Here is a 16,489-nt window from a genome sequence, read left to right on the forward strand (position 1 = left end):
TTTTTTTTAAACGTTTATTTATTTTTGAGAGAGAGAGAGCATGAGCAGTGGAGGGACAGAGGGAGAGGGGAACACAGAATCCAAAGCAGGCTCCATGCTGACAGCAGTGAGCCTGATATGGGGCTCAAACTCACAAACCGTGAGATCATGACCTGAGCTGAAGTTGGACGCTTAACCGACTGAGCTACCCAGGTTCCACAAGAATTTTAAATGTTTTGACAAAGATTTTAGGATGTTTATAACATTTCTATTCTGGTCTAGAACCATAATTCTCACAGTTGCTAGTATTAGAATTTTACCTTAAGTAGTAGTCAACACACACCATTTTTCTGCGGCTTCTCCATTCCTGACTTTTTATTTTGATTCAGCTATTGGTTGCCTGGACTTGTCCTCAGATAGGTGTTTGTTTGTCGGTTTGAAAAGAGTGTCAACAGTGTTGTTACTTCTCTGGTATTCCTGGGTTAGGATGTCTCTTGTCTTACACTTGAAAAATAAAATGTTTATAAAATGCTTGAGATGTATTTTCTTTCCTTCAGAAATCTGAGGATACTGTTCTACGACCTTCTTGCATTGAGTATGGCTATGGCAAAGTTTCTAAGACTAGTCCGACCCTTTTTTGAATGACCTGTATGTCCTGTACTTGTATGCCCCTATGGTTCTTAATTCTTGAAGTTCAGCAGAAAAACTCCCAATTCCACGTCCAACTCTATCCTACTGCCTCTCACTAAACTCAGTTATCTATATTCCAAATCCATAGCAGCAGAAAAACAGAATAAAGGATAGGAACACTAAACACATGGTTAAACAGAAAAGGAAGGACAAAAAAATAATAAAGTAGGCTAAAGAATACAAAAAGCACTGAAGACTGCAACCCTTCAGGTATTTAAAAAAGTGCAGTGCTCCATAATGATTCATTTCCTGAGGAAAGGATTCCAGACAACAACTGCTTGCACTATAATTAGAATCCACATGCAGCTACTAATTTCTGAATTGAACATATTGTAATTTTAGTATTACATAAAATTTTTAGCATAAATTTCTAATAACTTTTATAGATCTTTTAACATATTAAGCTCCTAATTTCTTTTTTAGTATTAATCCCAACAGAACTATGATTTCCCAGAATGCATACTATTTTTGATTGCTTAACTTTCCTATTTAGCACATAAACAATTAGAAGTAACTAAAAAAAAGTGGTATCTTTTTCAGCTTGCCAAGGTATTTTGCAACTTTGTAAGAGATCATTCAAATGTTAACTGTAAAGAGTTCCTTACTACCGAAACCACCGCTTAGAAGCCTTCATACTACTATTTTTAGGGTTTCACAAAAACACATACATGTGCAAACACCTCTGTCTGAAATTAAATATGAAACTCAAACCCTAGGCTTATCTAGATAAGAAAAACATTAATAGCAATTATAAGCAGAATAATCAAATTAGGGAGCTTTGAACCAGATGTAAAAATACTTCACACCCCCCTATTTCAAGATTAAGGATAAAAACAAAACCACAGCCTTTTCTTTGGGTTGACCACAAAGTGAACTACAGTTGGTTTGCATAAATCCAGAGCAGTGCATATGTGGCAAATAAGCAGCCATGATTACACTTCAAACATCCTGTCTATTTGAGGTACAGGAATACTTTCTCTTCACAATATGTTGCCAGAACAAGGGATAACTACTTCATACTGCTATGACACAGAACCACGAAACACACTTAACGATTATCACTCAGAAATAAAACTCAGGTGAGAAAAGAGTCCTACACAAATTAAGTAGAACATGTGCCTAGCTAAAAGCAAGAGCAAATACACAAAACAAAACAGAGTAGGCCCTCCATATCAGAGTTTAAATTTACGAGGGCACTGAGGTGACAGAACCCTGCTCTAAAATACTCAAGTCAAAGCAGCATCAAACACTGACTTTAGTAAAACCAATTCTGAAAACAAAGGGAAGAGTCTTTATTTTCCTAAAAACATCAAAGGCATTATTTATAAAAGTGAGTTATTAAAAATATCAAACCTATTTAATTTCCAAAGCTATACACATTTTTAAAATGTCGTATTCCATATCCTTCTTCTTAAATACCTCCCTCCTTGAGGCAGATAAGGTATTCCTCCCCCCAAAAATGAACTGATATTTAATATACCATCTCCCACATACTGACAGCATATGCTAATTACTGATTGAACTGCATAAGTTTATCAGTTCTTTTTCACCCCACATTTTCCTATTCTCTTTCGTTCACTACATTCACTTATTAAAACATTTTTCAGGTATCAGGATTTCATTTAGCTAAATTATTAAACTATCAGACTTACTTCCCACATTGAACATTTGTTGTCCTCTTACAGAGTGTACTTTATGAAATGTTTCTCAGCACTGAGGAGAAACAAGTAACAACAACAAAAGTGCAGCTGTCTCATAAGATTTAATCTCTACAGAGCAGAATCTTAGCATAAAGTATGTACTCAAAATTACATGAGAAAAAAGTTTCCAATAAATCAATCAATTTGGTTTTTGATCAATTATAACTTATGAAATAATGTTACATGAAATGAATACATGATAAATAATAATGTTGTTGAAAAGTCCTACTACTAACAGACTTTTTAGGAAGATTACATCAATAGATTTAGAAAAAGCATTTGACAAAATTCAATATTCCATAATGATGAAAACTCTCAGTAAACTAGAAATGAGAAGAAAGTTACTCAACCTATTATAGGGACATCTTATGAAAAACCAACAGCTAACATACTTACTAGTGAAGGCTAACTGCTTTCTCCCTAAGATTAGGAGAAAAGCAAGGACCTTCCCACTTCTTTTCAAAATTAATACTAGAAGTTCTAGCCACTGTAATAATAATGAGAAATAAAAGGCACATAGATCAGAAGGAAAGAAGGAAAAGTCTCTTTGCAGATGATGTGATTGACAATGTAGAAAGTCCTAAGGAACTTCCCCCAAAAAACTACTACAAATAACAGGTGAGTTTAGCAAGGTTGCAGGATACAAAGATCAACCGACAAAAAGTTATTGTATTTCTGTATAACATCAGTGAACAACTGGACAAGCAAATCTGAAAAACTACAATTTACAAAAGCATCAATATATGAAATATATGTAAGTTTAATAAAAGATGTATAAGACCTGTATACCGAAAACTACAAAAGACTGTTGACATTAAATAAGACCAAAATAAATGGACATGGAAACCATGTTCGTGGAATAGAAGACTCAATATTGTTAAGTCAAACTCCCTAAATTGAGCCATAGATTCAACATAATCCCAATCAATAGCTCAACAGGCGTTTTTGTAGAAATTGACAATATGATGCTAAAATCTATACAGAAATGCAAAGAATCTAGAATACCCAAAACAATTTTGAAAAAGAACAAAAAGCTAAAAGACTTACATTGCCTGATTTCACAACTTAATATCACACTTACAACAGTGTGATATTAGTATAAAAATATTCAGATCAATGGGAAAAAATACATGCACATATGGTTAACTAATTTTATATAGATATCAAAGTAATTCAGTGATAAAAGGATATCCTTTCAACAAACAGTGCTGGAATAATTGGATATCCACATAGAAAAAAATATAAATTTACCTTCACCTCATTCTATATATAAACACTAATTCAAAATGAGTGATAGATCTAAATGAACAAGTTAAAATTATAAATCATCTAGAAGAAAACAAGAAAATCTTTGGGATCCTGGTCTAGGCAAGGATTTTTTAGGCAGCATGTAAAAGAAAAAAAGAAAACTGATCACAATTTAAAACATTTGCCCTTCAAAAGACATTGTTAAGAAAATGAAAAGGCAAAGCACATATAGGGAGAAAATATCTGTGATATGTAATATAGGTGAGAAAGGATATCCATGATATATAACTCTTATGACTCAGCAATAACAGGACAAATGACCTGATTTTAAAATAGACAAGAGATATGAACAGAGGCTTCACTAAAAAAAGATATACTAAGCACACAGGAAGATTTTCAGCATCACCCGTTACCAGGAAAAGTCAAATTAAAATCACAAGAACATACCACTACATACCCATTAGAATGGCTGAAATTAAAAGGACTGAAAATACAACGCACTGGGGAAGATGCAGAAACTTTTATACATTGCTGGTGGGGGAATACAAAATATTACAGACACTTTAGGGAAGTTCTGTAGTTTTTTGTTTTTTTTTTTTTAAGTTCATTTTATTTTTGAGAAAAAGAGAGACCAGAGTACAAGTGGAGGAAGGGCAGAGAGAGAGAGAGACAGAGAATACCAAGCAGGCCCTGCACTGCCAGCATAGAGCCTGACGCAGCACTCGAACTCACAAACCATGAGCTTGTGACCTGAACCGAAATCAACAGTTGGATGCTTAACCAACTAAACTACCCAGGCACCCCTGCAGTCCTTATTAAGTCAAACATATTCTCATATAACCTAGCAATCCCGTTCCTAGTTGGGAAATATATGAAAATATATGTCCTTATAAAAATTTGCATGCATAGCAAATTTTCACAGCAGTCTTTTTAATAGTAGCCAAACACCAGAAACAAGCCTAATATTTATTTATCAATTGGTGAGTGGATAAACAAATGTGTTCTATCAAATCAACTGAATACTATTAAGCAACAAATAGGAACTACGGTTAAGCAACAAATAGAACTACGGTATATCCAACAACATAGATAAAATCTCAAAAGCATCATGTTAAACAAAAGAAATCTGAATCAAAAGACTATATTCTATACGATGCCATTTATATGAACTCCTAAAGAGGAAAAACTGTTGTGCCGAAAGCAGATCACAGGGGTTGCCGGAGGTCAGAGGTGTGGAAAAGGAACTCACTGTTAACACGAGGAAGCTTTGTGACCAAAATGTCATATGTCATGACTGTGGTGGTCATTAAACAAATGTATACAACTGTCAAAACTCAGAATTGTGCACTTAAAGATTTTTGTCTATAAATTATACCTAACTAAACAAACAAACAAAAAAAACCTGTGTTCTACCGAGTTAAAGTCCTATATAGAGTATCAGAGTGTCATGATAAAATATCACAAGAGAACACTACAGAATTTGTCATTTTGGCAGTTTTAGGATGCTCTAGAAGTACAGACCAAGGAACACTGGTTAACAAAAAGGTAGTCCCACACTCCTCTACACACAAAAAAGGCACATTTAAGCTCCTAACTTACCTCCTCCCAGCCATTAGCACTGCTTTTCAAAAAGTACTTTATTTACAGAATTACTCTTTTTGATGAGCAAACTATCAAAAAGAAAACATCGGGTACAGAGTTTCCAATGTGGAACATGAAGACGTTCTGGAAACAGATAGTAATGGTTACACAACATGCTGAATATACTTCAAGCCATAGAAATGTTCACTTAAAAATGGTTAATATGGTAAATTTTATGATACTTTTTACCACAATAAAAAATGTTTAAAGAAAGTAGTATTAGGGGAAAAAAGTAATTCTAAGAAAACTTACACAAATCTAGAAATTTTTAAGGAAGTTACGCTTTAAAACAGTTCCTTTGGTTCCAATGATAAGGACTAATCTACTGTTTCTTTGAACCGTGCTCTCACAAAATCAAGCTTAAAAGTGGTTATTAGGTATGATTCCACTGAGTTACAAGAAACTGTTCTTACCAACTCTTTTAAAGTTTATTTGTAATGTTTAGGGCTCTACCAAAGAACAGGTTTTTTTTGTTTTGTTTTGTTTTTTTTACAACTTGTAACAGTTTGAGTTGTCTACAGTAACAGGAAAAACCTCAGGAGACAAATATCAGGTCAAAGAGCTCAGATCCAAAACGGTTCTGCATTTGGTGGCCTAAATACACGCCATTTTGTTGTCTAACTTAATCTGCAAACTAACCTCAACACAAATACTAAAAACATACTAACAGAAGTGCTAGAGTGGCTATGGTCTGAGGTTAAATTAGGCCACACAAGAACTGCCAAAACAAACATCAAATTTCATGTTATTTGGGAGGAAAAGAAAGCCATCTGTGCAATTTACTGTGGATGAACTGCAGTCTGATTGGGACTAGAGATACATCAAACATAGCTGTTATTATATTAATATTAAACCAATATTGATAAAATATTTTGGTTTTAAAATATTTAAAATCAGAAAATGCCTGGATATAACAAAAGATGGCAGAGTTGTATTGCCCTACCTAAAGCTGGCGGGGCACTGCTATTGAAAAATAACATTTGCAGAACTTGGGGAATCCAAAAACAAAAACAAAAACAAAAACAAGGAAAGGAAAAAAATAAGCTCAAAGGGTACATGCCTAGAACAGAAAAGAATGTGTGTTTTAAAGAAGTTCTAATCACAATCCGAGGAACGAGTTTAGAATCTAGATGAAGTTTAGGAGGGCAATTTCAATCTCAGGCAGAGAATGGATAATGATAGTATTAGTAACAATAACAGCAAACTCTTATACAGGGCTTCCTATTTGCCTGACACTAGTTCTATGCACTTGAATGACATTAACTTGTTTAATCCTTACAATGGCAGTGTGGGGCAGGCAATAACCACTGGAGAGAGATGAGGAAAACAGGCTCAGGGAGATTAGTTAACTGTCTCATTGCAACCCAGCTGGCAGGTGACACAGCTACCTTACGGTGTCCTGTCCCATTTCCAGACGTCTCACTTGCTCTTTATATTGTATTCTTTCGAAAATACTGTTTTCCTATGAACTAAGGAAGTTAAAAGGAATTGCTCTAAACGTGCACTAGAATGGAGAGTAACATTAAGAAGGACTAGTGAGAAATGAAAAGATTTCAACACTTATTAACAGTCCACTATATGCCAGGCATTTTATATTTCGGCATAGTAGGCAACTAACTACAACAAAAGAAGTAAACTTCTAGATCCCAAAATTCACCATAAACTCATATCGTTAATGAAGCTTGTTAAATGATTTCTTTGAATTTATGAGGCAAAGATATATCATAATAATCAAATACAAAAAACCCCACTATTTGATTACATCTTGACAAGAATACAATTCGGTTCTTTAAAAAAATTAAATAAGTAAGCATTTGTGTACCAGGCATGATTTTAGGCACAAGACCTATAAAAGATGAATTTATTAAAAATTCATTAAAATCATATTATTAATCATAATATTAATCATAATAAAATGATCCCTGTTCTCAACCATCTTACAGGCTACATAGGAAGACATTGCTCAGAGGGTTAAATGATCTGTTTAGGGTCCCAGCTGTTAACTAGCCAGGAAAGAATTAGAACTCAAATCCATCTAATTCCAAAATCTATATACTTTTGCTCTACAGCAAGCTAATACTGTTTGAGTACAATAACTGGAAAAAATTTTCAACTGACTTCAAATAACAAATATAGAGCACCTGGTCTCTATTTAATATTTTAGAACTGTTTCAGGTTAGCTCAGAACTTGAAAAGGGGAAGTGAGAATTCTAGACCAAATCTTATGTTACAAATTTCACATAAACTGAGCATAAGTACATTACAAAAGTCACTCATCTTGTAAAAGAGTTGAACGTTTAAAAATATCTATTGCAGGGGCACCTGGATGGCTCAGTCTGTTAAGTGTCCGACTCTTGGTTTTGGCTCAGGTCATGATCTCATGGTTCGTGAGTTCAAGCCCCGCATCGGGCTTGGATCCATGCCTCAGATCTCTCTCTCCCTCTCTCTCTGTCCCTCTCCCGCTCACTCTGTCTCTCTTGAAATAAATAAACGGAGAAATAAATAAATAAATGATAAAAATATCTATTGCGGTGGATTGCAGATGGGTGTGGATCCACCAGAAAAATGGAAGACAGTGTTAATTCCAGGAGTTCCCAATCTTTGGGGTTGAAATCCCTCTCCTTTAGATCTTATAAGTAGGCAGGTATACCAAAGTTTCCCAGGTAGGATCCAATAAATAGGAACTACACCAGGAAGTCCTCTGAGAGCTGTTCTCAGTGTCTGCTTTGTTATAAACCCACTTACTACGGTGCATTCTATAATAGGAAAAAATGTATTGACAAAACTTTCTGCCATTTACCTAAAAAGAGACATTAAAGATACTGTGATTTACAAAGACAGGATCCTCTTCACGGTGAAATGTACTAAACTGGGGCACCTGGATGGCTCAGTCAGACTTCAGCTCAGGTTATGATCTCACGGTTCATGAGTTTGAACCCTGCGTTGGGCTCTGTGCTGACAGTTTAGAGCCTGGAGCCTGCTTCGGATTCTGTGTCTCCCTCTCTCTCTGCCCTCCCCCACTCACACTCTGCTCTCTCTCTCTCCCTCTCTCAAAAATAAAATAAACAAACAAACAAACTCTAAAAAAGAAATGTACTGGATTGATCCAGCTATTCAACTTTGGAACCAAAAGTATGCATTTATGAGATGACTAAGGTTTGAGGGTATAGCATGGGTCCGTTTGACCACCTCAAAACTATTAGCCTAGCTTTTTTAAATTATGCTTGGCTCAAATAGAATTAACCAGAGAGAAATAATTTTGAAAGAAATATTAAGGAAATGGCCAAGAGCTTTAGATATGAATTTAAAACTGTGTTTTCAATATTGCAAAAATACCCGAAACTTCATTACCATTATTTTCTAAAAAACCTTTTAAAATGTGGGGTGCCGGGGCGCCTGGGTGGCGCAGTCGGTTAAGCGTCCGACTTCAGCCAGGTCACGATCTTGCGGTCCGTGAGTTCGAGCCCCGCGTCAGGCTCTGGGCTGATGGCTCGGAGCCTGGAGACTGTTTCCGATTCTGTGTCTCCCTCTCTCTCTGCCCCTCCCCCGTTCATGCTCTGTCTCTCTCTGTCCCAAAAATAAATAAACGTTGAAAAAAAAATTAAAAAAAAAAAAAAAAATGTGGGGTGCCTGGGTGGCTCAGTTGGTTAAGCGTCGACTTCGGCTCAGGTCATGATCTCACGGTTCGTGGGTTCAAGCCCCGCATTGGGCTCTGTGCTGACAGCTCAGAGCCTGGAGCCTGTTTCAGATTCTGTGTCTCCTTCTCTCTCTGCCCTCCCCCACTTGTGCTCTGTCTCCCTCTGTCTCAAAGATAAACATTTAAAAAAAAAAATTTTTTTTTAAAAAAACATTTTAAAATGTGCACTATAGAAAGAAACAGGAAGTATCAAATATAAAACATGCTGAAACAATACAAAAATGCATAAAGTATGTATGTACTTAGATGTTTATAAAGATGTTAATATATGAAGATATTTGGGTAATATATAATGTAAAAATGGATTCACAGAATCAGTTGTAAAATACTTAAAGCAGAATCAAAATGAGTTCTTTGCCAAACTTTTCCCAACTATATTTCATAGGCCTTCATGTTAAAAGAAAATCTGCTAGCATATTTTAAAACATAAAAACAAAGTCGTAAGTATTCTCAGAACAATTTGATTACTCTTTTCAAAATGACACACATTTACCCAGAAAATTTTCTTTCAACTCTCAAATTTGCCCTGCTAGTTCATCTTTTTAGAAATTAAACACTTTTTCCCTGGAGTCTAAGATCATTGTATTAAGGGGAAAGAGGCACGGAGAAGTAGGGGGGCAGTTACAACCCCCTCAGCCCTACTGTCCCCCAAATGGCTCCCCTGTACTGTGTGGGGATTCATTTTTTTTTTTTTTTTTTTTTAAGACAAAGAGAGCATGAGCAGGGGAGAGGGGCAGAATCTTAAGCAGGCTTCATGCTCTGTACAGAGCCTGATGTAGGGCTCGATCCCACAACCCTGGGATCACGACCCGAGCTGAAATCAAAAGTCGGATGCTAAACTGATTGAGCCACCCAAGCACCTGGGTATTAATTTTTTTCTTTTTTTCATTTTTAAAAAATATTTATTTATTTTTGAGAGAGACAGAGTGTGAGCAGGGCAGGGGCAGAGAGAAAGGGAGACAGAATCCAGAGCAGGCTCCAGGCTGTGAGCAAGCTGTCAGCACAGAGCCTGACGCAGGGCTCAAACTCACAAACTGCAAGATCATGACCTGAGCTGAAGTTGGACGCTTAACCAACTGAGCCACCCAGGCGCCCCTTAAATTTTTAATTGTGATAAAAAGAAAAAAACCATGTAACACAAAATTTACCATTTTTTTTTTTTTAATTTTTTTTTTCAACGTTTTTTATTTATTTTTTTGGGACAGAGAGAGACAGAGCATGAACGGGGTGGGGCAGAGAGAGAGGGAGACACAGAATCGGAAACAGGCTCCAGGCTCCGAGCCATCAGCCCAGAGCCTGACGCGGGGCTCGAACTCCCGGACCGCGAGATCGTGACCTGGCTGAAGTCGGACGCTTAACCGACTGCGCCACCCAGGCGCCCCTAAAATTTACCATTTTTAAGTTCAGTACCATTAAGTATATTCACTGTTGAGCAACAGATTTCCATAACTTTTTCATCTTGCAAAACTGAAACCATTTCAACCCCAGTGAACACTAAGACATTTACAACAGTACAAATCAGTGTATCTGAAAAGCAAAATATATTCAAAGACCACTATGAAGACAAATTTGGACAGAAACTAGGTCATATTCTGTCTCTTTTAAGCAACGGTTTTCTTCAGAGTAATAAAGTAATATTGCAGTTTTTTTTTTAATTAAGAGAATAATTTCCCTGAAGGCCAGAGAGAACATCTTATTCATGTACATCCACAGTATCTAGCTACTCAATAAACACTGTTGATAGTACCAAAGGAAACAACCTAAGTACAAAGTTTCATAATCTAATTCAATTTTTACCTATTTAATAAACTGGTCCTCTAAGAACCAATTATCAGGAATACTGTTAGCCTCTGCTTGCACTGTTTTTTAAAAACTTCTTTTAAGATAATGTGCTATTAATTCAGGTTTCAAAATTCCCAGGTGACTGTGCTGATACAACCATCTGCTCACATAAATTATGTCAAGATAAGACTTTTACTTACCATATAGTTACCATAAGCATGATCAAACATTTCCAGTACTTGATTCCTAATTTTAAAAGAGCAGAAATAGAAAAAAGTTAAGAACATTCTATTTACTGTTTTTCAAAAAGCTACAGCTCCTTCATAAACGTGCACCAATTAAAAAACAAAAGAAAAAAACAGTTAGAAAAAGACATAAACAGAGTCAAGAAATACATCAGTGTGAATAGACAAGCTTTCATGAACCACACAGGGCTAGGCCAAACTTTGACTATTCCTAGCAATTTATGTAAAATTTACCTTATGTTCCCTGAGAAAACTGATAAATGATGGATGCCGTGCACAGAGAAGGAAGTCTGATGCTGAAAAACAATTACCTCTTAAAAAAATTATTTAACATATCTGTCTTAAAAGGAAGAATATTGCTGGAGACCTCCAAAAGAATTGTTACCATTTATTGCTTATATAGAGTATATATACACTAGCAAGAGAGGGGTGGGTGTGTAAGGATATGAAATAACAGTACTCGAACAGCTTCTACTTTCCCTTTTAAATAAAATCACTAATGCTTACTTTAATACATATTTATTAATACATATTTGTTCACACTTTCAAAAGACCAATTTTATGATTTTACGATGTACTCTCTGCTCCTTTAAAAAACTGTCAACAGTCAAATAAATAATATTCATCTCTAAAATGAGAAAAATAGGGGCACATGGGTGGCTCAGTCAGTTAAGCATCCTACTTCAGCTCAGGTCATGGTCTCAAGGTTCGTGAATTTGAGCCCCATATTGGGCTGTGCACTGACAGCTGGATAGCACAGAGCCTGCTTCTGATCCTCTGTCTCCTTCTGCCCCTCCCTTGCTTGTTCTGTCTCTCTCTCTCAAAAAATAAACATCAAAAAAATAAATAAAATGAGAAAAATAATCCTCAAAAAGAAATTTGTGTGTTTTGGCTATCTCTGTGTCTTAAAATCCCCAAGATGACTGTTTAAAATGGAGCTATCTGATCCCCACATCAGATTTACTAAGTCAAAATCTGTACTGTCTGGACCAACTAACTAGTCTTTCAATTAAACACTCTCAAGTTTGGGGTCTTGACAACTATACAAAAAACTGTAAATGTTTTACGTTTGTTTGTTTGAGAGAGAGCAGGAAAGCACACAAAGCGCACACACAAACAAGTGAGGGGCAAAAAGAGTGGGAGAGAGAATCTTCAGCAGGCTACAGGCCCAGCCTAGCATAAAGCCTGATTCAGGGCTCGATCTCACAGTCCCTCAGGACTGTGAGATCATGACCCGAGCTGAAATCAAAAGTCAGCCGCTTAACCAACTGAGCCACCCAGCTGGCCTTGTTCTACATTTAATGTTATGGTTTGACAAAGCCAAATATCTAAATAATTAGCAAAGGAAAAATAATTCGGTAATCTTTTATTAATGCTATTATTCCCAAAGTTCCAATCACTAATAGCAAGAACTGAAGAATGTGTCAGAGAAAATGGCTGGGTATAATTTTATTTTACTTCCTGTTATGTTGAAATTCTCATTTTAAAAACTGTAACCATGGATAATGAAACACTGGTAATAATAAAGCTAGCAGACAGAAAAGAACTAATTTCCAGATCCTGGCTATAATGACCAGCAAAATCAAGCACACTCAAACTTATAAACTGAATAAGGCCTGGCAAACTTTTTATGAATAATCATTTTAAAACAATCATTTAAAACAAGATCTTATCGCTTTGCTAACACATTAATTCTGTATGTGTTTATATGTATGACAGAATATGGACCAAGTTATCTCAGAAAACTATGGAGTATCTTAAAGAATTCTTCCATACATTTCTTTATTATATTACAGATGATAAAGATCTCTCAAATTAGCTAATAAACAACCAAAAACAATGTTAAGATTTTCTTTTCAAGCACTGGTATCAACAAATGGAATAAGGAAATCCTTCTTCCTTTCACCGAAATGGAATTAATACAAGATTATTGTCAAGAGGTACAAATTCCTTTAACTGGCAATGGCACTGCCCAGACACACGCGTTATAGATAACATAAACTGTAACTCGGTAACCCAAACTTCGTAAGCCCTTGATTTTCATGATTATGAATAAATCACGACTGCATATGAGAACGTGTTATTTTCCAACCCTTACATTTATGCAGTACATGATCGTCAGATTTCACAACACATACTTCAAAGCGGAGATATTTAATATCCAGTTCAGTGCTCTCTCTCTCCTACTTAAACACGTAAGTCTACAAAGTCATATTTAAATACAGAATGGTAGATAACTATACTCAACAGAAAAAAATGTCTCTAAGATGGTTTTATATCTATTCAACAAGTGAATAAAAATATGTTGGAAATCAGATCCATAGTTCAAACATTATGTCTTTTTCTTCGCTTTAAAATAATTTTTGTAAGTCAGCTTTATCTAAAATTACACTGCCTGCCAATGTGCTATAGAAACTGCATTTCTACTTTCTTTTTAATGAAAAGAGAACATTAACAACTGCTGTAATATTTAAATCACAAAAACAAAAAAACAATGTATTCCAGGAAGGATAAGACTACATATGACCAAGTAAAAATTCCATAAACTGTAAGCAATTGAGCAACTCTTTACTATTAGTGATAATTCCAGTCTGTATCATCAGTTTGGCTTGGTAGGATAGGAAAAAGGGTGGGGCATTTTATGCTTTTTATCATAAATCATTATTTGGGCTTAAAAAAAAAAAAAATCATACAGGTAAACCTAATGAATCAGAGTTCAGGTTCCCGAAAATTCCCAGAGGGGAAAGCAATCAAGCAATTATGTATTTGCGGTTTATAGCTCCAGATTCTTACTCTCAAAATTGGAGCTGAAATTCCAAGCCACTTTGGTTGGATTCTTCCAGTTAAAAATTAATTTTGGTCAACAAATGACTTAACTAATGACTCTTCTTCAAATAAAAATTTTTAACAAAAAAAGAGAAAAGGGAGTGGTGATCAAATAAGATACGTTCTATCCTTAACAGACTTAAGCTTCTCTTTCCAAATCTTATGAAGTGCAACACAGTGGAGAGAACGTCTCTGAAGTCACACAGATCTGGGTCTGAATACTGGTTCCACCATTTATTAACTCTGATTTTGAACAAGTTGACCTTGAGTCTCAATTTCCTCATCTGCACCATGGGAATCACATTCACCTCATTAAGAAACAGGGAGGATTACAGAGATGTAAAGAACCTGGCACAGAGCAGGGCATTCATTAAAACAGTTATCGAGGATACATTAAATTCATAAAGAGAGAAAATGTCAGATACTTATTAAGGGTTTACTGGGGCGCCTGGGTGGCTCAGGCGGTTGGGCGTCCAACTTCGGCTCAGGTCATGATTTCACAGTTTGTGGGTTCCGGGCCCATATCGGGCTCTGTACTGACAGCATGGAGGCTGGAGCCTGCTTCAGATTCTGTGTCTCCCTCTCTCTCTGCCCCTCCCCCACTCGCACTCTGTGTCTCTCTCTCTCTCTCTCAAAAATAAACTTTGAAAAAAAAATTTTTTTTAAAAGAGAATTTCCTGATATTTTTGTTTTGGTAGCTGATACTTTTTTTTTCCATCAAGCATCTTTTGTTTTCTTATTTCTTAATCGTTGTCTTACTAAGAAACTAATACTCTTGCAATGATTTAAACAATAAGGAAGTACGTATATAAAATAAAACTGATGGTTCCATCTCACCTCCATCCTAATCCCAGGGGTAATCATCTTTCCATGTTTTTCTGAGCTTTGACAATTTCTATTCTGCATTTAAAAGAACATAGGATGGTACTATACATATTATTCTACAACTTGCATTTTTGTCTTGGGAATATATCCTGGATGGCCTTCTACCTCCTCCATAATATCTGAATATTACTCCATAATACATATGCTCCAAGAAACAGTTCCAGTCTTTAAAAATGCACATCCGTGTATACCTATCTCTACATCAAGAGTGCTTTTATTTCTGTAGGATAGATTCCCTGAGACCAGATTAATGAATCAAAGAGTAGATACAATTTAAATTTTAGGAGATACTGTCAATAAGTTACAGCAAATTTACACTCCCACCAAGTCTTTTCTCACACCTCAATTAGTCAGTACCTGTGTTTTGTACTAATCTGATGGCAAAAAAGAGCTGTCTCATTGCTTTAATCTGCCATCTCTCACATTTAAGAGGTTGAGTAACTTTTCATGTTTATTGATCATTTGCATTTCCTCTTGTGTGAATTAACTCTTCATACCCTTTGCCCATCTTCTTACTGGTTCTTGGCTTTTTCTTATTAATTTGTGTGACCTAGCATATATTAGGAATAGTGACGCCCAATTAAATGCTGTAAATATAACTGATAATTTTATCACACTCTCAAGACTGATAAGACTACTTTGAACAAAGGGAACAGGTGTAATTAACTGAGGCTTCTAAGTAATACCATCAAATATTGTTCTATTAGAAAGTGCAGTGCAACAAAACACTGCAAGGAAATGGTAAATGTGTAAAGTTCAAATTTCAACGTACGCCCCCTTTTCCGTAACAGGTGTAAAGACTATTTCCTTAACTACTGTGAGATCAGCAACATTTTCCCAGCTGGGAGCTCACTTGTGCGAGAATCTAACCACGTCTCCGACGAAAGACAACCACAGGACTCTGGCGCGTAGTGGCACGAGCTGTAGCCCCCTTCACGGGACATTGACATGGCAGCTGCGTTGACACACCACGGATGGCCTCAAGGAGGCTGCACATGTCACCGACGGCCCAGGCGACACCCCGATGGTCCCTCGAGGTCGCACTGCGGGCGACGATCCCCACCTTCCCGGACCCTGTCCTCCCCGCCAGGGTCCTCGCGGGGCAACCGTCCCAATCGCGACAGGAGAGGCCACTGCACGCCCGAGTCGCAATGACAGGCACCTCGCCTGTGGTCCACCTCCTGAGGAAACCCACCCCAGGCTTCCAGGCACCCTTACCCAAGCTTCTGTCTCTCTTCCCTACTCATGGGCGCGGCCCCCGCCGTCCACACAGACGTGGCCGACACCAGGCAGAAGGCGGCCGTCGCCGCTACCAGGCTCCATGGCGCTCGCTGGGGGACCGAGGACCCACAGCCCCGGCAGCCGCCGGCTTCGCTCATGGCCCTGCGGTTCCGCGCACGCGCAGCGGCTACGCCCGGCCGGTGGGACACATTGCTGGACGCGGGTGGCAAGGGGGCTGCGAGCCGTGCCGAGGGCGGGATGCGGAGCAACGCAAGCGGTAGCCGTAGCCGAACTGCTTCCCGAAACCGCCGAGCCGGTCCCCAGCGCCAGCGCTGCCACCGCCCTCCGCCCTTAGCAGCCCGGAGCGCCTCCCCCAGCTTTCCGGTGTCGTAGTCTAGGAAACCGCCTCCCCCAACGTTACTTCCGGGTAGGGCCCGGGGCATTGAGGCTCAGGACCAATGGGGACCAGATCGGAGAGAGGCTGGCTCCGGGGACAGGAGAGGGCATTGGCCGGGAGAAGTGAGACGTGGACAAAAGGCGGGACCTCTGGCTTCCGCCCTCCTCCGACCCGCGAA

General features: G+C 37.6%; 1 protein-coding gene across 10 annotated transcripts in view; it reads right to left on the reverse strand.

The window, feature by feature from the left end:
* Positions 1-16,457, reverse strand: part of EDEM3 (ER degradation enhancing alpha-mannosidase like protein 3) — a 69,408-nt gene extending 52,951 nt beyond the window's left edge. For 5 of the 10 annotated variants that reach the window (XM_045452671.1, XM_045452666.1, XM_045452672.1 and 2 more), the window contains exons 1-2: positions 15,912-16,302; positions 10,938-10,983 (exon numbers count right to left, since the gene is read on the reverse strand). In XM_045452671.1, the coding sequence (XP_045308627.1) occupies positions 10,938-10,983; positions 15,912-16,072 (207 nt within the window). In that variant the 5' untranslated portion in view covers positions 16,073-16,302. Of the gene's footprint in view, positions 1-10,937; positions 10,984-15,911 lie in introns of all 10 variants that reach the window. The other 5 variants (XM_045452669.1, XM_045452668.1, XM_045452673.1 and 2 more) reach the window with 5 other exon arrangements.
* Between the last annotated feature and the right edge of the window lie 32 nt (positions 16,458-16,489).

The sequence above is a fragment of the Leopardus geoffroyi genome, chromosome C3, assembly GCF_018350155.1.
Source record: "Leopardus geoffroyi isolate Oge1 chromosome C3, O.geoffroyi_Oge1_pat1.0, whole genome shotgun sequence".
Taxonomy (NCBI): Eukaryota; Metazoa; Chordata; class Mammalia; order Carnivora; family Felidae; genus Leopardus; species Leopardus geoffroyi.